We start from the raw sequence: 26,968 nt of genomic DNA, 5'->3' as shown, positions 1-26,968 counted from the left end.
CTTCACAAATAACCTTTGAGAAGCTATCATTTGTGTAGTTTTAATTTAGTATCAAAGATGACTATCCACAGTTATCTGAAAAGGTCATTAAAATACTATTTCTAAAAAAAAATACACTATCACCCTGGCCAGATGGCTCAGTGGTAGTGTCAGCCTGGCATGTGGAAGTCCCGGGTTTGATTCCTGGCCAGGGCACACAGGAGAAGCGCCCATCTGCTTCTCCACCCCTCCCCCTCTCCTTCCTCTCTGTCTCTCTCTTCCCCTCCTGCAGCCAAGGCTCCATTGGAGCAAAGTTGGCCTGGGCACTGAGCATGGCTCCCTGGCCTCTGCCTCAGGCACTATTATGGCTCCAGTTGCAACGGAGCAACGGCCCTGATGGGCAGAGCATCGACCCCTGGTGGGCTTACTGGGTTGATCCTGGTCGGGTTCATGCAGGAGTCTGTCTGACTACCTCCCCACTTCTCACTTCAGAAAAATACAAAAAAACCCAAACAAACCACTATCCACAGAGTAAAAAAGCAGCCCATACAATGGAAGAAAATATTTGCAAATCATGTATCTTACAAGGAATTAATATCCAAAATATAGAGAGAACTTCTAAAACTCAACAACAACAACAACAAAAAAAACAACCCAAAAATGAGCAAAAGACTTTAGCAGATATTTCTCCAATGAAGATATATGAATGGCCAATAAGCACATAAAAAAATGTTTAAATCACTAATCATATGGCAACTATTTTTTAAAAAGAAGAAAATAAGAAGTGTTGGCGAAGATGTGGAGAAATCAGAATCCTTGTGCAATGTTATTGATAATGGTGATAATGGAAAGCAGAATGGTAGTCCCTCAAACTGTCATATGTTCCAGCAATTCCATTCTGGGTACACACCTAAAAAAAACTGAAAGCAGGGTCTCAAAGAGAAATGCGTACAGCCACATTCACAGCAGTATTATTCACAATAGCTAAAATGTGGAAATAACCCAATTGCCCATCAACTGATGAATGAATGGAAAAGCAAAATGTAGCATAAACAATGGAATATTATTCAGCCTTAAAAAGGGAAATTCTGCAATATATTTCTACATGCATGGATGAACCTTGAAGACATTACATTATGCTGGGTGAGATAAACTAGTCATAAAAAGACAAATAATTTTTAATTCCACTTATATGAGGTACTTAGAGTAGTGTAAATCATAAAGACAGAAATTGTGATGGTAGTTGCCAGGGCCTGGGAGGAATGGAGAATAGGAGTTTTGTTTAACAAGTACAGAATTTCAGTTTTACAAGATGACAGGGGTTGCTGGGTGAATCCTGGGTGTAGCATATGCGAGAGTCTGTCTATCTCCCCTCCTCTCACTTGGAAAAGGAAAAAAATAATGTGTGCATGTGTATGAACCAGCAAGATATTTAATAAGAAGAATAAAGATAAGGTCATAGAGCAAATATTTCCAAATAAAACATTATAAAAATTAATAAAAAGCTACACATATCAACATATACAGACACTCTAACTGGACCCCCACTGTTGGTAAGGCCTGAACCTGTCCCAATATTTCAAGCCTTTACATATGGCACATACTCTTCCACCTACTTAGAATGTGGCAGGGACACAGATATCCCAGAATAGTAGACAGCAGCAGACAAATATTATTCAGTGTCACCAGGGAATGACTCATCTTTTTCAATCCCTCCTGAAGACGTGGCTGGCTAATCCTAAATCTGATTCAAGATCCAGGATAGGGTGATGGGTATACAACATAATCAACTGTTCAAATGATGTGAAGATATTTGCCCCAATTCTATGTACTTTAGTTGACCAATGTTACCCTATTAAATTTAATTGCCTAAAAAAAAATTTAAAAAAAGGATCCAGGATAATGTAATGTTTGTGAACATTCTTTCAAATAGATACCCCCATGCTGTTAGTATGTGTCCTTCCACAATAAAAAGGAATACAGGAATTGGGTTTCTTTCTTACCTCCCAACAGAACCCTTCCTGTGTAGTCAGTACCACAAACAGCTATGCTCTCTACAGAGAGTACAGCAGCAAAAAAATCCCCCAACAAAGATATGTTGCAGCTGCTCCTGCTCTGGTTGATGCCTTGCTTCCACTAAATTATAGCAGCTGTACAACAGAACTTTCTGTGATGATGAAAATACAGGCAGTCCCCAGGTTACGAATGAGATAGGATCTATAGTTTTGAAAATGTTTAAGTACTTATGTGCATAAAAAGGTAAAAATAAATACTTTAAGATAAACATCTGAGTTGTATTTAATAGGTAATGTACCATTCCAACTTACATACAAATTCAACCTAAGAACAAACATACAAAACCTATCTCGTTCATAACCTGGGGACTGCCTGTATTCCATATTCTGCCACAGGTCATATTGATCACTTGAAACATAGCTAGTGTGACTCAAGAATTGGATTTTATTTTAGTTAATTTAAATTTAAATAGTCACGTGAGACCAGAGGTTACATACAGACTTGGACAAACAGTTCTAGAGCCTTTAAAAAAAATTGGGCTGTGGCCAGTTGGCTCAGCGTGTGGAAGTTCAGGGTTCGATTCCTGGCCAGGGCATACAAGAGAAGTGCCCATCAGTTTCTCCACCCTTCCCCCTCTCCTTCCTCTCTGTCTCTCTCTTCCCCTCCTGCAGCCGAGGCTTCATTGGAGCAAAGTTGGCCCGGGTGCTGAGGATGGCTCCATGGCCTCTGCCTCAGGCGCTAGAATGGCTCTGGTTGCAACAGAGCGACGCCCCAGTTGGGCAGAGCATCGCCCCCTGATAGGCATGCCGGGTGGATCCCGGTGGAGCCAATGCAGGAGTCTGTCTGCCTGACGCCCCCCCCCCAACCCCCTACCCCCGCCTCTCACCTGGGGGGGGATTAGAAACTTGAAGAATGTATGTTTCCATGTTGGGAGTTTTCTAACATAAAAGTGGCATTTGAAACCATGCAACTCATGGAATAGATCACTAAAGTGTAGCCAAAATAATACAAGAACTCCAATGTTAACAGGTCAGAAGTAAAAAAGAACTTATAAGGAACACTGGGAGGGGGCAAGCAGCAACGTAAGAGGAAAACCAGAAAAGTAGTCTAAGAGCCATGTAAATAAAGTGATTCAAAGAGGAGAGGATCGTTCAGCTATGATAAATGCTATCCATAGATCAAGTTGAGAAGTAGGGTGTTATATTTCTTTCCCACAATAGCAAACCCTCCAAAACTGAAGAGCAAAACACTGAAAGATACTACTTGGCATTCATTTACCAATGGTAAAGGAAAAACCAGAAGTTATACCAATGTTATCTAGTACGTATAGATATTTCATTCCTATTCATTACATATATGCTATTCCAGAGCATCACATTTCCCTTTTAACGTCTACATGAAACAGGGTTTCAAGAACACAATTCTCTTGGGCAGCATTAATTATAAATGAAAACCTCTACAAGTTGTTTTTTCCAGCTGAGACTGCCTGAAACAATCAGTGTCTCTATTGTGCTACCACGCTTTCCTTAGAAATGCAAGTGTGACATCATCTAAAGGTAAAGATGACACCTTGTTTCCAAAAGAGATGGGCAAAATTGTCAACATTCACAAATGACTTAGGGAAAAAGAACCGTGGACCGTGAACTCCAGGAACGGAGGAGCTCACTTCCCCCAAGAGCAGGCGCTCAATGTTTTTCGTTTAACATCAAAAGAGCATCTCACAGCGGAGAGGGGACCCTCCAGAATGCTGTTGCCTCTACACTAAGCGGAGAAAGGACCCGTGAACTCGCGGGCACCCACCCAATGTATCAGCACCAGGGTAGATAAAGCCAACGCCGGACGGCGCACACGCTTGGACCCTAAAGTTTAAAAGAAAACTCGTCGTCCTTCACCCGGACTCACCTGCCTCGGGAGTGGGAAAGATGCGCGGTCCCGGGGCGTCCCTGCAAACCGCTCACCCCGTCACCAGACACAGGGTGGGGTGGAGGATCTCCTGGTTAGGGAAGGAGGCCCTGGGAGGACACGGCGCGCTAGCTAGCTCGGTCTTCCAAATTTCCCAGCAGAAGCAGCCACTGATTCCTCAGGTACCCACTAGCGGCCCGTGCGTGCGCTTTATCTGTCGCCTCGTCGCTTAGCAACAGGAGAAGCCGTCTAGTCTTCCGGACACGTCAATTCCTCCCGCCCGTCCAGAGTGTGAATAGTTTTTAAAAAGATTTTGTTTCCGGGTCGAGCGGGCTGTAGCAGCGGAAGGTCTCTTTACCTCCCACGTTTACCCTTGGGGGACGACAAAGTCTCAGATGCGCACGTGTGAATGATGTAGCTAAGGAGTCTGAGTCTACCCCCTTGACTGACACACGCCTCCTCTCCCACCAATGGCTGGGCGCCATCAAGCAGCCCTTCCCTACTGAGCCAAAACCATCCGCTCATCGCCGTCCTCCAATCACCGCGGCTCGCCCTCGGGGACTACTTTTTAATCAGTGAGGAGAACAGAGAGAAGAGTGTGAGAAGACTCTCTGACCTCGGGAAGTGTAGTTCAGCACTTGAAGAAAATGCGTTGGAGAGTGAGCCGCCATCAGGACAGCATAAACTACAGTTCCCAGAGGGCTCCGCGGGCGAAAGCGGAGCCTTTTCTTTCTAACAGCGCTCTCCCTCCCCTGTCTGTTCTGTTGTAGAGGTGACCTGAAACCTTCAGGTTCGTTCTGCAGGTGCTGCAATCGTCTGCGCAGTTCCTAATCATGGTAAGTGTGGGCCCCTAGATCTTGCCCCGCTCTAGCCTTCATTCCTTTATGTGATTTTTCTTGCTCTTGAAGGACTTATGAGGGACGGATGTGCAAGGCGCTGTCCTTCGCGCCCTTTGGAAAGCCTGACTTATTATCTGGGGACTGTCGCAGTGACCTAGTAATTGGAAAGGAACCCCTTTCCACGTGGGAGGAGGGGCGTCTTAAAAGACTCTAGAGAAATCGCTGTCCTTGGAAGGGCACAATCTCTGTCCTGCTGCATGGCGAGCGGTGCAAAAATATGAAGCTATGCATTTTTCTCCAGAGCACGATATGGGATTTGATGTTGGGGGTTGGGAATCTTAACCTTTTTTTCTCCTTTCGCCCACAGTGTTTTTAAGGGCAATGGTCACAAAACCCTTGAAAAAAAAAGGCCCTCAACTGTAAAGATAGTGTTTACCAGGTACTCCAGATTACGGTGTACGTTTTCGGGAGACGTGTTTCAGCCATATCTAATGTCATTTAAAACCTGCTCATTGATCTTCTGTAATACCCGGACGTGCAGTGATAGCATCAGTAGCCAAATAACTAGTGCAGATCTTCTTTACTAATAGAACCAGCCCTTTTAAATGTTACACAATGTAACCATCTTGTCATGAAGATCTGGATGCCTAGATTACCACATCTTGGCCCTGCTGAAAGAAAGGGGAATGGTGAGGGAATTCTGACGTAGTAATACTGATCTGCCCGCTGTTTGAAGGTGACATTTGACATCAGGCTGAGAAATTGCTTCGGTACTTGTATTTATGGTTGAGACTATTTTTCCTCCATTATCTCAGAATACTAAAATAGGTGGGGAATGTGGGGAAATATTTGAATGGATTGGAAATTTTCCAGAATCTGAAAAAAGGCAAGGGTTACTCCAACTACCTTTATAGGAGAGCCTGTAGGACAGCTACTAATTCTCAGTTAAACTGGGTCATTTAAATGATGGTTTCAGTAGTTCCTGACGTAATATTAGCAAGAAAGCAGAAGTATTATCAGAAAACTTCAAACTTTATAATTCTTAAATGTAATAGAATTGTAGAATAACAGAACTGCAGACCTTTTAAAGATCATTTTAACAAATCTCCCCACTTCAGATCTTAAAATTGAGTTTATTGAAATCCAAGGAGAATGTGAGTGCTCAAGGTCACACAACAGTTTGCCCCCAAGGGTCTCATACTCTTCCCATTTTGCCATATTGTGTCATACAAACATTATTAAGTCATTCTGAAAATTTATTTTTAGTAGCTGAGGTTCTAGATGAAGATGCAAGCTCTTACTGTAAATATAAAGTGAAATACGTTATCAGCACTTACATTACATGATAGCTTTATTCCTTACAGTTCAGAATATTGGAATTCTAGAATTGGAAGAGAATTTGTAAGTTATTTCCTCTAATCTTAAAATGTAACCTGGTGAGGTCAAATGATTTTCCCAAGGTCACAGAGAGACCCTGGGCCTCCATTCTTGTGTTGATTTGCTACACAGTAGATCAAGCCAGGCCTCACCCCTGGAATGTCACTCAGCACCAGATAATACAGAGACTTATGAGGACCAGTCCTTCTGTCAGTTTGGGGAAACTGACAGCAAATTCTCTCATGACTGAGAATTTCCTTACCTCAGGAGAGTGTATGAACAATCACTGAGTTAGAAAAAAGCCATCAAAAGATTCAGAGCAAAAAAAAAATTTTTTTTTTTTTGAGACAGAAACAGAGGTAAGAAGCTTCAGCTTGTAGTTGCATCACTTTAGTTGTTCATTGATTGGTTCTCATATGTGCCTTTATCCCAGACTCAAGCTGAGCCGGTGAACCCTTACTTAGGCCAGCAACCTTTGGGCTCAAGCCAGATGAGCCTGCACAAAGCAATTTTTTTTTTTTTTTTGGTATTTTTCCGAAGTGAGAAGTGGGGAGGCAGACAGACTCCTGAATGCACCCGACCAGGATCCACCTGGTATGCCCACTAGGGGGCGGTGTTCTGCTCATTTGGGGCGTTGCACCTGGCCATTGCAACTGGACCCACTCTAGCACCTGAGGCACAGCCCATGGAGCCATCCTTAGCACCTGGGCCATCTTTTCTCCATTGGAGCCCTAGCTGCGGGAGGGGAAGAGAGATAGAGAGAAAGGAGAGGGGGAAGGGTGGAGAAGCAGATGGGCACTTCTACTGTGTGCCCTAGCAGGGAATCAAACAATTTTTTTTTTTAGGGAGGAAATTCTTTATCCTTCTGTAAAGAGTGACAGCAAGAATAAACTATATAAAGCAATCTGAATGATACTATTTGTCTTTTACATCACAGAAATAGATACTTAAGTTAGAAAGCAAAAAGGAATATATGGATCTTTCTATAGAATAAAATAAGGAACATTTAAATTCAGGCTTTACAACTGAGAGTTGGGTACATGTGCAAGATAGAGCCCACATCTGTAGGAAGGTCATTAGTGCCCTGCAAAGACATTTCTTCTTTGTATCTTGGCACACTGCCTAGATGGCTGAGCAGAGAATAGTAACCTGTCTTCACGCTGTAACATTGTGGAAAGTCAGCAGGAATCTCCCACCCTCCTGCTTTTCAACTGCAGCTTCCAAAGAGCAGAAAACAAAATATACGGTTTGTTAGTTTCCTTTTCATCATCAAACACTCGGACACTAACTAGACTTCATGCTATTCTTAACAAGAGGAAATTACCTACCTGTGAAAATGATTTGCTCAAAGATACAGAAGAAGGAAACTGCTGAGGTAGAATTAGTATGTGTTCATTAGTTGGCCACAGACCCTTCACTAAGGAGTGTAATACTTGAACACATTTTAGTAACTAAAACTAATGCCTAAAATTGTCTGCATTTTCCTGCTATAACCATCTACCTGACTTTTTGGGAAGTTAAGCTTTTACAGATGATGATACTCACTTTTCCCCTTATTTCTTATCCCAGCTTACTTCACATTGATGTAGCATGTGTTTATATTGTTCTTAATTCTTTATTTTCATTCACTCAATAAATATTTGTTGAACAGTAGATGGACTGCAAATAGGAGTTAAAAGTAGACTGTCTCCTTTCTCCATCTGAACTGAGCTGGTGCATGTGGGTCGCGGGAAAGGTTTGCAGTCTAGTAGAGAGTAACAGACATGTAAATAGAAAACCACAAGCTATGGGAGCCCTTAAGAGGACAGCTCTATGGTGTCACATCTAAATTATAGTACTTGCTACACTGTTTTCAATGCTTTGTATGTTAACTCTCTCAATTCTTACAACTACCTTATCTGTTAGGTGGCTATTACCCCCCATTTTACTGTAGGGAAACTGAATACAGAGAGATTGAGTAACTTGCCCAGGAACATACAATACACCTAATGAGTTGTGGAGTCAGGATTTGAATGCAGAAGTCTGGCTCTAGAGACCATCTCTTTACTAAAATCTACTGCCTCTCTAGCTCTCTGGCCTAAAATAGTACCAGGTCTATAGCTTAATGAAGGAGGTGAGATAACCGCTCATCAGTTGATTTATAAGACTATAGAAAGCCCGGCGGTCATACGAAATGACCGCTGTTCTAGATATTATAAATTGTAATTAAAATGATGTGTGCAAAGGTGTCTGCTAATTCAAACTGAATTTTACCCAGGGCAGGCGGCGAGGGAGCCCCTTTGCTTACTGCCCCATGGGGTTTCCCCCTTCTACTTGCTTAATTGCTTAAAGTAGAGTGCAATGAAGGAAACCACTGGCGGTACATTTCTTAAGAGCCACCGCTAGCTCAATAAATAAAGGTGATTTAAATAATAAAATGTTAATTCACATGTCAAAGATCTCTTTGTACACAACATTTCTTGTGTAGATCTTTCCATCATTTTTAAGCTCACCTTGCAGAGGACCATCAGTTATTTTTAATTTTATGTCCGTTCTTTCACAAACTCTTGAACAGGCAACATAAAGTTGACCGTGTCCAAATGCAGGCTCAGGTAAAAAAAATGCCACCACGCTTAAGCGTTTGGCCCTGAGACTTATTGATGGTCATAGCAAAGGCAAGTTTTACAGGAAATTGTCTACGTCTCAATTGAAACAGCAACCCTGTTTGAGATGGAGCCAAATCAATTCTTGGAATGACATGTATTTCACCTTTAGAGGAGCCAGTCAAAGACTTAGCTATTATGACATTTTTCAATTGGAGAACCTCTAGTCTTGTACCATTGCAAAGACCCCTTCTGGTGTTAAGATTTCTTAACAGCATAATAATTGCTCCAATCTTTAACCTCAATTTGTGAGGTGGCATGCCAGAAGGCAGGACTATTTGAATGCTGTGGCAACTTCACCCCATTGGCTAGTACAGTTACGCAAGCAACCAATAAGCTATCGGTGACAAACAGACACTTAAGCCGCATATAATAAAGATATATATGATATATTGGAACTAGTAACATAAAATAATTTTGCTAACTATGTCAGGAACTATGGTGGTCACTAAGTTTCCAACTTTGTCAATATTGTATTAAAAGTATCTATTAATAAAATATCAAACAATTTTTTGAAGAATGTTAAGTTTGCTTCCAAACAATTATTTTACATTTCCAAGTTTTGGGTAAGTAATTTTTACAAGATCCAGCTATTCTTTCAGTAATTATTTGAGTTCCGACTATGTGCAGGGAATTATCTAGGCAGTTTGGATACAACAGTAAATAAAGGCCCTGAGTTTAGGAGTTTGCATTCTTTTTGTTTGTTTGTTTTGTTTGTTTTCTTGACTTTAGAGAGGAAGGGAGAGAACAGGAAAGAGGAATGTCCGTTCCTTTATGTGCCCTGACTGGGGATTGAACCAGCAGCCCCTGTACTTGAGGGTGATGCTCTAACCAATCGAGCCATCCAGCCACGGCAGGAGTTTGCATTCTAAAGAAGGAGGAGGAATAATTTCTTCCTCTAGTCCCTTTTTCTCACCTACTCTGAAAAAAGAGGGGAAAATGATAAAATTAAAAACACAAAGGCCATATGGTAGGAATACTAAAATAGCTTTTAGTCTTTATAAACCTAAAGTTTATTTGGAACCATAAATATGTGTTGTATTAAAATGGTTCACTTTGGGAATTTATTTTGTATATTTAGAGATATGGATAGAGAAGATACTCAGGAAGTCAGGGAGAAACTTCCATAGTTCTCCTTTTTTTCCACTCCCAACCTGGTCACATCTTTGAGCAAGAAATTGTACACATAGCCTACTTTGATCAGATTCATTTCTCTACAGCCTGGCACTTATTTCCTGAGATGTCTTTTCCTTTGAATTCTGTAGGTACCAATTTGATAATTGCTACTGACCCTTCAGCAGTTAAAGTTGGAAGGTTAGAAAGACCCTTGACGGTGACAGTTCCTTCCATCCTGGAGGCATGTGTCTCTGGAAGAGGGAATTCTAGATATAACAAAATCAAATGCTTCTATCCTGGTCAGTTCAGTGGGCCACTTCTCTGGTGCACGCACGCATGGAGCTGACACAGTGGGAGTCCATTTACCCACCATTGTCAAGGGAACCGTTCACCTTGATTGCGTTTTCCATCTGTTGTAATTAGACTTAGCCATTAAGTGTCCAAACATTTTTGTTTAGCTCTTTTTATTTCTCTGAGCTTAATTTAACTTTACTTTCTTGACTCAAGGTTGTCACTTTGACTCTTAGTTATTTTTGTATACGTGTCCCTTATTTTGTTCAGGGTCTTTTGAGATTTATAAGGCAACTTCTCTGTATTGTAACTAGTATGCTCTTGGTGTTTTTCTCTCTCCTTTTAAAAATTAATTTCCCCTTGGAATCAGATTGTCAACTGTCACTACATGTTGCTCTTGTTATTTGTCATTTAATATTAAAATTTATTATAATCCAGATATTACCATTTTCTTATTTTTTTCAGAAAATAAAGGCTTTTCATCCTCCAAGTAGTTAAGTTGAATCATGATTAATAGTTTCATTAAAATTTTCAGGCTCATTGTAAATTTTAACCACTGTTAACTCCTCTTCCTGGTATAAAAGACTCGAGCAGATGGGAGTGGGGGGACTTGCATAAGGGCATTTGTAAGGTTCTAGTGGCCCCAGGGTTTCTATGACCACATAACATGCATCAGCACTGTTAGGCCTATTTTAGTGGTAAAATATCCTTTAAACGATGGATGAAACTATGTAAGTAAATCTGGTATAACAATGAGAGTTAGGCTCTGGCTGGTTTGCTCAGTGGTAGAGCATCAGTGAGCGTGGACAAGTCCCAGGTTGTATTCCTTCCTTGTCAGGGCACACAGGAGAAGTGACCACCTGCTTCTCTATTTCTCCCCCTCTGTCTTTTCTCTCTCTCTCTCTCTTATCCCTCTCTCCCCCCCTCTCCCCATCCCATCCCATCCCATCCTACAGCCATGGCTCAGTTAGTTCAAGCAAGTTGGCCCCGGGTGCTGAGGATGGCTCCATGGCCTCACCTGAGGCACTAAAGTAGCTTGGTTGCTGAGCAATGGAGCAAAGGCCCCAGATGGGCAGAGCATCACCCCTAGTAGGCTTTCTGGGTGGATCCCAGTTGGGGCATTTGTGGGAGTCTCTCTGCCTCACTTAAAAAAAATAAAATAAAAATTAAAAAATAGCTTGGTTGCGAGCATGGCCTCAGATGGGCAGAGCATCAGCCCCAGACCAGGGTTGCTGGGTGGATCCTGGTCAGGGCACATGCAGGAGTCTATCTCTCTCCCTTCCTCACTTGGAAAAGAAGACAATGTTAAATGACACCACATAAATATACAGCCAGAGGACACATGTTCCAGAAGTTGCTTGGTTAATTTGTGCATACTATATTTACTGGGACTATTTTGGGATAAGTTAGTTTTCAACTAACTGATACATAGACTTTAAAATTTTACATTAACTTTTAGAGTATGTTGTCTTACTACAGAGAAACTCCTGAATATCTTTAGGATAAAATCACACTTGTTAGTAAGATGCTAACAGGTCTCTTTTATTACAGCCTGAACCAATCAGAGTCCTTGTGACTGGAGCAGCTGGTCAAATTGCATATTCACTGTTGTACAGTATTGGAAATGGATCTGTCTTTGGTAAAGACCAGGTAGGTGCAACTGTCTTATCAATATTAAAGTAAAAATATTGTCAATCAAACCCTGTATTTAGTTGCAGAGACATTTTTAAGTGTACTAGGCACACTGGTATAAAGAGATGCACCCCTCCAGGCATTAAAAATTCTTTGCAAGTCATGTATTTAGTTGATTTGGTGCAGCCAGCAGGTGTTAGTCGGTGGAAGGTATTCACTAATGGCAGTAACTGTTAGGGAGAGTAATGTGGGAGAGAAATTTGCTGAATCAGCACTTTCTTATTTGTAAATGGTCTTGAGACCCAACATAGACAGGTAAATCTACTTCCCAGTTTGAAGCAGACACCCTCTATCCCAGCAGGTCTAATTAATGTACACTAAAATTTTTTTCTTACGTATTCATTTATCCATTCTCTTCATCTATGGATATCAGATTCTTCCTTCACACCAAATAGTGTACTTAGCTTTCCATGAACAGAAATCAGATAAACATAGAGACCATGCCACTTCAATTTGATATTTCTTCCGTGTACTCCTTTAAATTCAGTAGTAGTCAACCTCTTACTTTGTCAGTTAGCAACCAGTGCTGGTTTTATAGCATTTCTTTTTCTAGAAATAGCATCATGTTAGACACCTGACCTAAAGTAATTATGACTAGTTAATGGGAGCTATACATATATTCACACCAAATAAGTAAGAAAAATGTTTTAAAATGACTTTTTTTGTTACGAAATGATATACACTGTCCTTGCTATTTATTTGGCAGCCTATAATTCTAGTGCTGTTGGATATCACTCCCATGATGGGTGTCCTGGACGGTGTTCTAATGGAACTGCAAGACTGCGCCCTTCCCCTCCTGAAAGGTAAGTTGGAGAGTAGAGAGGGATTTTTATAGTACTTTGTGTTTTTAAAAAAATAGATTTCAGATTTTTGTTAACCTGTCAGAATTATTTCATAAAAGTAGTTTGTTTTTGTTTCTTGAACTACAACTACTTGGTAAGATGTATACCAAAAATAAATAAGGGTAATTATATACCAAGAACAAATAAGCCTGATCAGGCGGTTACACAGTGGATAGAGCATCAGACTGGGATGTGGAGGACCTAGGTTCGAGACGCTGAGGTCGCCAGCTTGAGCGTGGGCTCATCTGGTTTGAGCAAGGTTCACCAGCTTGGACCCAAGGTCGCTAGCTCAAGCAAAGGGGTCACTCACTCTGCTGTAGCCCCCCAGTCAAGGCACATATGAGAAAGCAATCCATGAACAACTGAGGAGCTGCAACGAAGAATTGATGTTTCTCATCTCTCTCCCTTCCTGTCTGTCTGTCCCTATCTGTCCCTCTCTCTGACTCTCACAAAAAAAAAAAAAGAACGAATAAAGGGTAAAAACAAGAAATAACCAGTATAAAGTAAAAAAACTATACTTTTACCTAACATGTTTATGTATAACTTACTTTACTAATTAAATATAGTAATTTGGGGGGGAGTACACTTATTAAAGCTGGGAGCAGTAAAGTAAGGAGGGACGTAGGGATAAAAGAAGCAACAGGAAAGGGCCTAGGCAGGGGTGCCCTGGCTCACTGGAAAGTCAGAGAAAAGGGGGCCTTGGAGACACATTCAGGGGGTTAGCAAAGTCTATTTAAATAGTAATTGTAGATATAAACATCCTATAATGGAGTATAAACATCCTATAATGTAGAACTTTTTAAACTCTAAATGATGTGTTCCAGAGCCATATGTTACCCTGAGGCTTGAAATGGGTTGGCCCTTCATCTATAGATGCTCCATCTGCCAGTCATCTGATTGGGATATAATATAAATTATCCTATCATGTACTGCATAGTTTGAAAAAGCCCCCCAGAGTTGTGAATAGTCTTTGAAAACCATATGTCTGTCTACATAAGTGTATGACAGAAATGTTAAAGTTGATTGAAAGGTTTAGCAAAATACTAGGTCAGGTCATAAACTAATTTGAATACTTTTCTTTTTTTTCTTTTTTAAATTTTCTTTAGTTGTACCTTTATCATGATCTTTTCATTTGATGAGGATTTAATTAATACTTTCCTAGAAGTTTGCAGAAAACAAAATATATACCCAAAGAAACCTTGCTCAGAATTTAAGTATATATTCAATAGACATTTACTGGAAGGGATACTGCCATCTAAATCAGTGTTTTTCAACCACCAGTTTACACTCTGGTCTGCCAGAAATGATGTGCCAGTCCGCAAAAGCGTTAACCACCATCATGTTGTATGAAGAGTATAGACCCAGTGATCTTAATCAAATTCACTTATGCTCAGGGTGAATTCTGCCTTAGTGGTCCCCATTTTAAAAGGCGAAAGATTTATGCAATCTGAAGAGAAACCAGAGTATGTGGTGGTCCCCATTTTAATTCTCCTATTCCATGGGTCCTCAGTGTAAAAATGTCGAAGACCACTGATCTAAATCATTTGGATGCACAGCTATTTAAGAGAGTGCATTACCCTGCCCAAGCTATTCAGCTGGTTCCCTTTCTTTACCCATTTCCAGGTCAGCTTCCTGTGTTGCTTTTTCTCGTTTTGATTACTTTCTAATGAGTTCCCTCTGCTCTCTGTAATGGGCCTCAGTTACAGTCCTTTGTCTTTGGTCAGCTCTGAGTATAACAGGGAAGAGAAGGTTCAGCAAGTAAGAATGTGTGGCTGAGAAGAAAGATAGATTTGTTTTTTCTCCAATTGATGTTCCTACATATACCTGTTTGGGGGCTTACAACAGCCTGATTGTGACAAAAGTTCACTGGTCTAAAAAATTTGTGCTGAATCCTGATTGTCTTAGTCTATTTGGGCTGCTTTGATAAAACAGCAGAAACTTCTCACAGTTCTGGAGGCTGGGAAGTCAGTATCAAAGAGCCAGTAGATTGGGTGTCTGCTGAAAGCCCAATTCTTGGTTCATAGATGGCCATCTTCTCACCCTGTCCTCACGTGGAGAAAGGGAGAGGCAGCCCGAAGAGCACTGATCACATTCAGGAGCCCTTCACCCTGTGACTTAATCACCTCCCAGAGGTCCCACCTCTTAATACATCACATTTGGGGATTAGTTTCAACATAAGAATTTTATGGGGGACACAAACACTCAGTCCAAAACACTGGTCATGGCCTTCTTTTTTTTTTTTTAGTGTGAGGAAGGGAGGCAGAGAGAGACTCCCGCATGCACCACCCAACTGGGGCATGCCCACTAGGGGCCAATGCTCTACCCATCTGGGTCCCTTTCTCTGTTGCAATCGGAGTCATTTTTTAATGCCTGAGGCAAGGCCACGAAAGCCATCCTCAGCACTCAAGGCCAACTCACTCAAGCCAGTTGAACCATGGCTGTAGAAGGGGGATGGTGGAGAAGCAGATGGTCGCTTCTGTGTGCCCTGACTAGGAATCAAACCTGGGACTTTCACATACGGGGCTGACACTCTACCACTGAGCCAACCGGACAAGGTTTCATGGCCTTTTTAATTACTTCTAATACTTAAAGTAATTGTAACTTAAACGTCAGGTGAATTAATTTCTCTTTTGTGTTATCTGTGGTCATTAGCCTGAATAACAAATGTTAACTGAGCTACCGGTTGGCTCAGTGGTAGAGTGTCAGCCCGGTATGTGAAAGACCCAGCCATCTGCTTCTCCACTCCTCCTCCTTCTTATTCATCTCTCTCTCTCTCTCTCTCTCTCTCTCTCTCTTCCCCTCCCACAGACAAGGACCAAATGGTTCACGCAACTTGGCCCCAGGCGCTGAGGGTGGCTCCATGGCCTTACCTCAGGCGCTAAAATAGCTCAGTTACTGAGCAACAGAGCAGCGGCCCCAGATGGGCAGAGCATCGCCCTATAGGGGGCTTGAAGTTGGATTCTGGTCCAGGTGCATGCAAGAATCTGTCTCTGCCTCCCCGCCTCTTACGTAATTTAAAAAAAAAAGGCCCTGGCTGGTTGGCTCAGTAGTAGAGCAACGGCCTGGCATGCAGGAGTCCTGGATTCGATTCCTGACAGGGCACACAGGAGAAGCGCCCATCTGCTTCTCCATCCCTCCCCCTCCTTCCTCTCTGTCTCTCTTCCCCTCCTGCAGCCGAGGCTCCACTGGAGCAAAGTTGGTCCAGGCGCTGAGGATGGCTCCATGGCCTCTGCCTCAAGCGCTAGAATGGCCCTGGTTGCAACAGAGCAACGCCTCAGATGGGCAGAGCATCGCCCCCTGGTGGGCTTGCCGGGTGGATCCCGGTTGGGCGCATGCGGGAGTCTGTCTGACTGCCTCCCCGTTTCCAACTTCAGAAAAATACAAAAAAAAAAAATTATCGTATTAGACCTTTAAAGGCATAGTATTTTGAATTGAGATAATTGAAACAGGAAAAGCAAAATAAGTATATTAAAATTTCTGCTGATGTTTTGTTGAATTCATAAATTGTCTTAGGCCCCTAAAACTTTTAATATTATATGTAAAAGTAAACATTTGCTACAAAGTGAAGGAGAGTTAGCTGGATAGATTCAGTGTGAAAAAGGAAATGTTAGACTTTAAGTTTAAGTACCTCTGCATATTTGTTGCCATGTTGTTCACAGATGTCATCGCAACAGATAAAGAAGAAGTTGCCTTCAAAGACCTGGATGTGGCCATTCTTGTGGGCTCCATGCCAAGAAGGGATGGCATGGAGAGGAAAGATTTACTCAAAGCAAATGTGAAAATCTTCAAATGCCAGGGTGCAGCCTTGGACAAATATGCCAAGAAGTCAGTTAAGGTGACCAATACGGTGGTATATTCTGGGATTTATCCTTATCAGCATTTGAAACTTCCGCTCTCAGCATTTAAGTAAAAACAAAATTATTTGCCACCACCTCTCCCCTCCCCTGAGTTCTGTGCAATAGTCAGTAAATACAGGTGCAGAGTTTTGCTTGATAAGCTCTCCCTTCTAGATTTTTCTCTTATAAATCTATATATATTCAGAGGTGCTCGAAAATATTTTGCCTGTTACTATTGCATAGGATGGGTTTAATATTAGTTTGTAAAGCCCTAAGGCAAAGAACTTTGGTGCCTTTTAGCTGTATGGGATTATTTGCTAGACATTTGGATTTGTGTGTGATTGTGGAGGCAAGTGCTGTGGCTTCTGAATGCTCAGATTTTCTCAATCTAGTGATATACTTGTCTCTTGAGGAGTTGAGTCAGTATGACTTCCTGTTCTTTTTATGATCAAGCTATTTTGGTTCCTAAATTTGTCTAGGTATTGCAAGAAAGCCCCCTTTTACCAATTAAATGTCACAGCAGAAGTATTGCTGGTTATTAGTTTTGTTGATTTTGATAGACTTCTTCCTCTGTGTCCTGACTTCAAAGAAAGGTAAAAGAAATTTTATAAGATATTTAAAGTTTCCAGTTAGAGTATTCTATCTATTATAATAATGCATAGACATCTGAATGTTTGCTTTCTGTGGACTTCATTTTAAACAATTATTTTAAATAATTATTTATATTTGTAATCATTAGCAGAAAATAATAGATAAATTGAGTAGAAATCCACAGGTTTCTTAGTAAAAAACTGCAGAGTGGTTTGGATGCTAAAATAAAGGCTGCTTGGAGTTCTAGTACTGTTTGCACAGTAACCACCCTCTCGGCCAAGGGTCCTTTTTGGAAAAATACACACTGACAGAGTACTTAGGGGCATTCGGTATGGCTGCCCCCTTACTCTCAAGTAGGGCCACAATAGAAGGGATGGAGGCGGGGATGTAGAGAGAGGGAGAGAAATGGAGCAAACTAGAGAATCTGGGTAAAGGGGATGTAGGAGTTAGTCTCAAATGTGCTTGCATCATTTCTGTAAGTTTGATATTCCACAGGGTTTTTTTAAATTATCATTTTATTAAAGCTTTTTAAATCTTAAAAGTTCGTGTATACATTTTCCTATACTATATTACAATACATTGTATCCTATACCTTCCCCCTTCAAAAAAAAATAGCCTAAAATGCTTTTTTTTTTTTTTTTTTTTTTGTATTTTTCTGAAGCTGGAAACGGGGAGGCAGTCAGACAGACTCCCGCATGCTCCTGACCGGGATCCACCCGGCACGCCCACCAGGGTGCGATGCTCTGCCCATCCAGGGTATCGCTCTGTTGTGACCAGAGCCAGTCTAGCGCCTGAGGCAGAGGCCATAGAGCCATCCCCAGCACCCAGGCCATCTTTGCTCCAATGGAGCCTTGGCTGCGGGAGGGGAAGAGAGAGACAGAGAGACAGAGAGGAAGGAGATGGGGAGGGGTGGAGAAGCAGATGGGCACTTCTCCTGTGTGCCCTGGCCGGGAATCGAACCCGGGACTTCCGCACGCCAGGCCGACACTTTACCACTGAGCCAACCGGCCAGGGCCCTAAAATGCTTTTTTTTAAAGATTGATTCAGTAGATTTGGAATGGATGGGACTGGTAATCTGTATTTTGGCAAATATCTCAGTTACTTAGAATCAGGCAAGATTGAGAAACACTTTTAATTCATAAAAACAAATCATTGTCCTAAAGTAAACTGCTTGAGTAGAATTTCTTTCTTGGACTACTTTTATAAGAAGGGAAATTTTATTGATGACTCAAACTCGGAAATATAGAGCCTCGGATTACTTGTTTTTTGTAGCAAGTAGATAAATGCTCCCTCTATTTTGACACAAACCAAATTAGACAGGTACCTTAGGTCTTAGCACTACCTGAAAAGTGACTTATATACATAATAGTGCTTTTATTAAAGAAATGTTTTCAGTAATTGCAGCAAACTCTAAAAGGGGGGGGGGGGAGTTTTAGAAGGGAGGATAGAAATTACAGTGATAACTACATACTTAGCTGACACAAACTTGATACAAATGTTATACATTGGTCAATCATATTCTAGGACAGTTTAGTTAAGCAGCCTGTGGTCTCTAACTCAGCTGTCATGGGTTATCCTAGGTTATCGTGGTGGGAAACCCAGCCAACACCAACTGCCTGACTGCCGCTAAGTCGGCACCATCCATCCCCAAGGAGAACTTTAGTTGCTTGACTCGTTTGGATCACAATCGAGCTAAAGCTCAGGTAAGAGAAATAAGAAACATGCCTTTTAAAGTATCATGAATGTTCAACTTTACAAAACCTTTTACTTTCACTTTTAAAGTAGCTGAAGCTTACTTACTTTGTGTTTTTTTGTTGTTGTTGTTTAGTAGGAGCTATTCCAGTTTGTTAGGGTATCTTTAAATCTGGTCTTATAAAGACCAGAGCTAAACTTCCTACTTAATTTTCTCAGATATATTTCATTTGCTAACTATAATTTAGTTGCTAATATTATCTTACAGCAATGGTTAAAAAGTATTCACTAGTACAGATAATTCACGTGATGGTGCATAATTTATTTTTGTCACGTATACAGGAAATTATAAAATAACGGACTTCAGCTTTCCATGTTTCATATGGTTTTACTTCCTTTCTCCCTACAGCTAAGCAATGAAATCCAGATTTTTTTTTTTTTTTTCCCTGAAGCTGGAAACAGGGAGAGACAGTCAGACAGACTCCCGCATGCGCCTGACCGGGATCCACCCGGCACGCCCACCATGGGGCGATGCTCTGCCCACCAGGGGGCGATGCTCTGCCCATCCTGGGCGTCACCATGTTGCGACCAGAGCCACTCTAGCGCCTGAGGCAGAGGCCACAGAGCCATCCCCAGCGCCCAGGCCATCTTTGCTCCAATGGAGCCTTGGCTGCGGGAGGGAAAGAGAGAGACAGAGAGGAAGGCGCGGCGGAGGGGTGGAGAAGCAAATGGCGCTTCTCCTGTGTGCCCTGTCTGGGAATCGAACTCCGGTCCTCCGCATGCTAGGCCGATGCTCTATCGCTGAGCCAACTGGCCAGGGCGAAATCCAGATTTTTAATTGTTAATTTTATATTCTTATTCTCAATTTTATATCTTAATATTCTACCTGTTTCCATAAAATTTCCTACTTTTCATTACTTTGGGGCTAAGTTTTAATTATTATTAAGTTTGTATCCCTTGGAGCCATACATCAAGGGGTCAGTTTGGATCAGGGTATTAGCCATAGCTTTTTAAAGAATCCGAGGCCGTGCCACTCCTCCGTGCTAGTTTCCTTCCCAGATGTAGAAGATCCTGGGGCTCTTAGAAGACATGACAGAGTTCTCGTTTGGGATATAACCTCTTTCCTTTCCCCAGTGATTTTTCTGGCCATCCCTCCCTATCCACAGATCATTGCTGCCAAATAGGTTTATGATGTTAGTGCTTTTTCTGCTAGAGAAAACAACTTCATTTTGTTTCAAGAAAACTTTTTACCAAAGATGGTGCGTGGTCTGCTGTACACTGAGAACTGATCATCTTTCGGCTTTGCAGTGCCCGGTGCAGGAGAGGGCAGGGTCCCTCCTCTCTCAAGGGTTAGGTTCCAGAACTCCCCGCGAGAGGCAAAAATCCACAAAGTAGCGACTTTATATTTATCTTAAGGCTTTATAAACCCTCCCCACACTCTTATAAACCTTTCCCACAGTGTTATTAACCTTTCCCACACTTAGTTTGCTTATTTTACCGCAAAAAATAATTAAAATAGTCAATATATAAAAATATCATTATACTGCAAAATCTTGCAATATAGCAAAAAATCCACAATAAAGTGAGACTGCGAAAGGTGAACCGCGATATGGCGAGGGACGACTGTGTTTGCATTTGTTAAGCTTCGACTCTAACCTAAATGCTTCATCTGTGATTTACTATTTAATTCTTACAGTAACCATATGAGGTATACATCATTGTTACAGATAAGAAACCTGAAGCCTACGCAGGTCAGGGAACCTGCTTAAAGTCGTACAGCTAGTAAATGACGGGGCCACCTAGATTTGCCTGAGTCCAAGTCCATGTGTGAATGCTTACATAATGGGATCAAGCAACCTAAATCAACTTACTAGCTCTGTGATCGTGGAAAGGTGTATTCAGGCAATAAAATGGGATCATAACTGTGTCTGCCTCAAAGTAGTTATATGGATTAAATGAGAGAAGAGCCATGTTAAGCCTTTATCATGGTGCCTGTCACATTATAAAACTCAATGAAGTTTGGCTGCTCTTTTTATTATTGATTTTTATTATTAAGAGGGATATATCCAAGAGTGGAGAAGAGCTACACTTCAGAAATAGCTTCCTAAATATTACAGTTAATTTAGAAGGTCTTTGGATAACAAATTTAATTGTAAAAAATTCCTGAGAAGATTTAGTCTGTGGGCTTGGTCTTTTTTCTCATTGTTTAGCCAGAGTCTGGTGGCTGGAAAGGAGTGGGAGTTTGAGTAATTGGAGGCGGGAGTTAGGTACTACAGAAACTAGCACAGGTGAGGGCCCCCGGCCTCCAGTTTGGGTACTATAGATGGAACACGTACTGTGTAACAGTTTAGGAATATATATTACAGGTGTTGCAGTTGTAGATTCTGGACTGCCAGATGGTTACTTCATTTCATTGCAAGAGGTAAAATGACAACACCAACAAACTTGTTTCTTTGCTGTTATACCTGAGGCCTTGGTGGAGGCGGGCATTGGAAAATTCTACTAAGTGACACTTTGTCCCAGTGCCTAAAACAGTTTTCCTTGTAGGGATGAAAGTCTGAATGAGGAAAGAAAGAAGAAAAAGCTATCTAATAAAACCTTAGCTTTTGACACATGTTCAGCATGCTCATTTGGCACAGTGACAACTTTTAGGGAGTTTTTGAAGAAGCGCTTTCATTAATCCACTGAAAAAAATAACAAACATTCATGAATTTTTCTTCCATGAATGTTTACTAGTCTTACATAATTGTGTCAGAATTCAGAGGACTTAGCTACCTAGCAGTTGTTTATCACTTGCAGAACTCTCCTGTGTATTTGCAGACCAGAACTGCGTATGTGTCCGCTGACAAGGCAGTTTGGCCGTGAAACCAGTTGGCTGGTATCAGAGGAAGAAAACTGCTGGGGCTGGAGAATTAGTTAAAAACTATTTAACAGATCTTTATGACAGGCATGAAAGTGTCTAGGGGAGCAAGAAGCTGCTGTCCTGGACACGTTAATTTAACCAGTTCTGACATGAATGATATTCGGAAACTACATCTACTGGTTGCAAACTATTGCCCTTTTCCCTCCAGACAGAAGTGGATTAGCTCAAGAGATCAAAAGAACAAGAGGGGGTAGGCAGGCCACGGGACAGAGGAGGTAAAAGGAGCCTCCTGGTGGAGGGAGGAGAGGCCTTGAGCCAAGGTGTCTTCACTATGCTTTGGAGCAGTTGAAGCGGACAGTCTGCAGAATGTTCTGAGTTCTTGGTAACATTTAGCTTGGGTTACTTGCCCCAGGTATAAATTTTCCTTTTTTTCTACAACTCTAGCTAAATGTAAGTAAGGGCAGTTCTTCCCCAAGTCCTTTCAGTTCATGGCACACACCGAAATACCTGTTGCTCAGAAGTGCTGAGGCAACACCTGCAAGTACTCACAACAAAACAAGGGTCACATTTACATACTCAAACAATATTAACCTCTTACTTGGTGTTTTATATTTAAGTCACTGTGCCAATAAGTTAACCACAAGCTGTATGATGCTCTCTACTTTTAAACGGGTCATTATTTGAAATGAAAAACATTTGTCTAAGTAATGGATTTGTTTTCTTATTAACTAGATTGCTCTTAAACTTGGTGTGACTTCTGATGATGTAAAGAATGTCATTATCTGGGGAAACCATTCCTCAACTCAGTATCCAGATGTCAACCATGCCAAGGTGAAGCTGCAAGGAAAGGAAGTTGGTGTTTACGAAGCTCTGAAAGATGACAGCTGGCTCAAGGGAGAATTCATCACTGTAAGAAAAATCTGGGAGCTTTCTTAACAGCCAGGCATGAAGAACTCTTGAGAGACACCACATTTCTGGCCTGAGTGTTCTTCGGGGGTGGGAGGAGGGAGAGACACAGGGAGAGACAAATTGCAGTTGTCTAATGACTGCATACTTTCTTTTGGAGCCATTGAAGCCAGTCACCATCCAGTCTGATCTGTTGCATGGTAGTCAGGATTGATTGTTAAAATGGAAAAAAAGTGGGAAAATCTAGTCATAGCTTACCATTTATTTGTATGAAGTATGGTAAGCTTTCTGCAGAGATTTATAAGGTTTTTTTTCTAAAACGACTGGTACTTATAACTGAAATGGGTTAGTAAGGCCAACATTGGGTAGTTGCCTGATTTTGTAGGGGACACATTAAGCTATGGCAGGGGCCGGGGAACGGATGGCTCGCGAGCCAGATGTAGCTCTTTTGATGGCTGCATCTGGCTCACAGACAAATCTTTAATAAAAATAATAATAACGTTAAAAATATAAAACATTCTCTTGCATTACAATCCATTCATTTCCTACCGCTCATGTTAATGGTTGTGGGTGGCTGGAGCCAATCACAGCTGTCCTCCGGGACAACAACAAGTTTTTATTGGATAATGCCTAACGTACACAGGTCGTTGTATGGCTCTCACGGAATTACATTTTAAAATATGTGGCGTTCATGGCTCTCTCAGCCAAAAAGGTTCCCAACCCCTGAGCTATGGTCTAGCCCAGGGATCCCCAAACTGCGGCCCCCTGAGGCCATTTATCCGGCCCCCACTGCACTTCCTGAAGGGGCACTTTCATTGGTAGTCAGTGAGAGGTCCACATCCTGTGCTGGAGTACTGTATGTGGTGGCGCCGCAAAGCACGGTGTTGCGCACGTACAGTACTAATGGTGACGCGGGAGGCACGCGTCATGGCTGCGGAAGTGCGTCATATCACTTGTTACGGCTAGCAGTGACAAATATGGAACCGGACATTGACCATCTCATTAGCCAAAAGCAGGCCCATAGTTCCCATTGAAATACTGATCAGTTTGTTGATTTAAATTTACTTGTTCTTTTTTTTAAATATTGTATTTGTTCCTGTTTTGTTTTTTTACTTTAAGATATGTGCAGTGTGCATAGGGATTTGTTCATAGTTTGTTTGTTTGGTTTTTTATTTATAGAGAGAGGGATAGATAGGGACAGATGGGAACGGAGAGAGATGAGAAGCATCACTCATCAGTTTTTCGTTGCGACACCTTAGCTGTTCATTGATTGCTTTCTCATATGTGCCTTGACTGTGGGCCTTCAGCAGACTAAGCAACCCCTTGCTCGAACCAGCAACCTTGGGTCCAAGCTGGTGAGCTTTTTGCTCAAGCCAGATGAGCCCAAGCTCAAGCTGGCAACCTCGGGGTCTCGAACCTGGGTCCTTCCGCATGCCAGTCCGATGCTTTATCTACTGCGCCACCACCTGGTCAGGTTTTTTTTATAGTCCGGCCCTCCAACGATCTGAGGGACAGTGAACTGGTCCCCTGTGTAAAAAGTCTGGGGACCCCTGGTCTAGCCTTTCACCCCAAGATCAGTTTGGAATTGATGAAAATGCTGCTGTCATTATCAAGTAACACGGCTGTCTCTGCCTGCCCTACCCAGACCGTGCAGCAGCGTGGCGCTGCCGTCATCAAGGCTCGGAAACTGTCCAGTGCGATGTCTGCTGCGAAAGCCATCTGTGACCACGTCAGAAACATCTGGTTTGGAACCCCAGAGGTGAGGACCCGGTGATTTGCACAGGCCACTCATACTTCTGTCCTCCGGTGCTGTAATGGAAAAGAACATATCCTTAGTGATCGGGCAGGTTATGTTCATATTCTGGCTCAGCTGCCTCCTGGCTAAGTTACCTTGGGAAAGTTACCTAACCTTTCTGAGGTGTCTTGTCACCTTTTACATGGGTTGTGGGAGTTATGTGAGATGATATATATAAGAAGCACCTAGCACACATGGAAAGGGTGACTTCTTCTTTTCCTTTCCATTTTAAAGCCTATATTGAACCACAATTTAATCATTTATAAAATGATTTTGTTTCTCTGGCCTATTTCAACATGGGTTGGAAGAGTGGAATCATAGCACCCACCAAAGTTACCCTGTCATAGATGTGCCTGGCCTGGTTCCTTGTACAGTAAAGAAGTAATGAACATAGTAAGAACCTGTCACCTGTTTTGATTTTGTTAGTTCATGTGTCAGGTGGCTATGTAAACCAATTCCTGAGCACCATGAGAATGTAAAAATTGTCATTTTCAGGGAGAGTTCGTGTCCATGGGCATTATCTCTGATGGCAACTCCTATGGTGTTCCCAATGATCTGCTCTACTCATTCCCTGTTACAATCAAGGTAAGGGAGTCTGGAGTTATTTCCTTCTGTCCTACTGGGAAAGTAGTTCTATGTTTTTATTAATAATGGCATAATTTAATCTATTGTTCCTTTAGTAAATTAGTAATTTTTCTCAGCTTTAAAATCATGTGAAGCACAACTTCAGATCACTAAAAGATTGAAATTAATTTGGAAAGCAAGATTCTGTTCTTTCCACTAGACATATTTTGTTGTTATGCCTCTAATATCAGATACCTACAAATAGTATCTTCTAAATGAAGCAATAGTTCTCAGTATTGTTGCTCTTTATTATAAAATCACGGGTGTTTTGTTTGCTAATTAATCCTCATTTAAAGATTATTTTTTCTAGATTCAGTAAGTTTTAAATTCAAGTGTTGAGTTTGTATCAATTTATCTGTTAAGATCTGGCTTTTGATTTGCTTCTTTAGAATCAGACGTTTAAAACATACTCTCTAGATTGAAGTTCACACTACGTTGTTGCTTATTGGAGAATCAGTTCTAGTTTAATTGTAAATCTCTTATTTGCAATTACTTTCAAACAGAATAAGACATGGAAGATTGTTGAAGGTCTCCCTATTAATGATTTCTCACGTGAGAAGATGGATCTTACAGCAAAGGAACTAACAGAAGAAAAAGAAACTGCTTTTGAATTTCTTACCTCTGCCTGACTAGACAATCATTTCAATGTTACTAAATACCCCAAAGCTGAAGAATCTAAATGTCGTCTTTGATTCTAGTACCAAATAAAAATGCTAAATGTAAACTACTTGTGAAACACAACACATTTTAAAGATTGTGTGCTTCTCGGTACAAATTTGTGACAGTTTATCATAATGGCTATTAGTGTTGCATTCTAAATAAAATATATATTCAAATGAAGATGACTAAGACTAGAGTTTTTATTCAGAAAACTTGCATGTTTCCCAACTTGCTGAAGGAGTTGAGATTTATAAAACAAAGTCAGTAAAGATGGAAAATATCACCAGGTAAAGCATAATTCTCTTACATTTAAATAGAGCAGGAAAATCCACTTTGGTAAGCTATTCCAGAATATATTTTTAAACATTATTAGATAATTAAACATCTATCATTTTTTTAATCTTAAAGGTCCATGCTTTATGGATAATTTCATTTTAATATTAGCTATTAAATAGGTTGTAGGTAATACTCTGTTAACAGTTTAATACCATGAAATTAGAACAATCATTTTCATGATAGAGGAAAAGGATAGTAAATCTTCCTTTAACGTATTCCTCTAAAGCAGATAATCTAACATTTTGTAACCAGTAAATGCCACAGGAATTTATACTAGTGGGACTGTTCTCAATCTAATCTTATTACTAGAGACACAGTGTTATTTTAAAAAAATAATTTTTCTCCAAAATCCATGAGGACAAGTTATCCATCCTTTCATTCTTGTATATAGCTCATTGTACATAACACTCGATCACAAATCTCTCAGGACCTATATATTATAGTGCTTTGTGGGTGCTCAACTACTTGATTGGATATTATTTAAAATTGCTATAATTCATATTTCACATGTAGAAAAGTAAAAAATGCTTTTATAACTCCTGTTAATTAGATATATTAAAAGTAAACTTTCATATAGAGTTTACTTTTTTTATATAAAAGAACTTTGAATGTGTACTAGTTATTAAATTATCCTCTCAATTACAAATACACTCTTCTGTACTCTGCTTGTGACACTGGGACTGGGACTCGGCAAACTTCTTTACCAGCTCCTCTCTGCTCTTTGTTAAAAGTCTGCCAATGAAAGATGCTCAAGGGAGACTAGAAGGAAGAACATGCTCTTGTTCCTTTCCATTGACTTCTATCATTACTTCTCCCCACTTTTTATATAAGCTAGAAAAGAAGGAAAATGAGTTAAGTATATCCTAAATTCTTAGGAAGAAATAGTGCTCAGAAGAACATTTAATTGGAAGCATAAAGATAAGCTAACTGCATACAGAATTAAAAATAAAATGTCATATAAAGAAAGTA

General features: G+C 41.0%; 2 protein-coding genes across 4 annotated transcripts in view; one reads left to right on the top strand and one right to left on the bottom strand.

The window, feature by feature from the left end:
• WDPCP (WD repeat containing planar cell polarity effector) overlaps positions 1 to 4,449 on the bottom strand; it is a 425,216-nt gene extending 420,767 nt beyond the window's left edge. For all 3 annotated transcript variants that reach the window (XM_066378166.1, XM_066378168.1, XM_066378167.1), the window contains exon 1: positions 3,898 to 4,449. The gene's annotated coding sequence lies outside the window, so the exon portion shown is untranslated. The remainder of the gene's footprint in view (positions 1 to 3,897) is intronic.
• Positions 4,450 to 4,600: 151 nt separating this feature from the next.
• Positions 4,601 to 25,843, top strand: MDH1 (malate dehydrogenase 1). Its single transcript, XM_066378169.1, has 9 exons — positions 4,601 to 4,733; positions 11,714 to 11,812; positions 12,561 to 12,657; positions 16,356 to 16,531; positions 18,704 to 18,826; positions 22,411 to 22,587; positions 24,230 to 24,343; positions 24,875 to 24,964; positions 25,507 to 25,843. Exons 1-9 carry the CDS (start codon positions 4,731 to 4,733, stop codon positions 25,630 to 25,632), a joined length of 1,005 nt encoding a protein of 334 aa, XP_066234266.1. The 5' UTR covers positions 4,601 to 4,730; the 3' UTR covers positions 25,633 to 25,843.
• Positions 25,844 to 26,968: the final 1,125 nt, after the last annotated feature.

Source organism: Saccopteryx leptura, chromosome 3 (genome assembly GCF_036850995.1).
Source record: "Saccopteryx leptura isolate mSacLep1 chromosome 3, mSacLep1_pri_phased_curated, whole genome shotgun sequence".
Lineage (NCBI taxonomy): Eukaryota > Metazoa > Chordata > Mammalia > Chiroptera > Emballonuridae > Saccopteryx > Saccopteryx leptura.
Note: the sequence above shows the minus strand (reverse complement) of the source record. Positions and strands in the feature narration are given on the sequence as shown.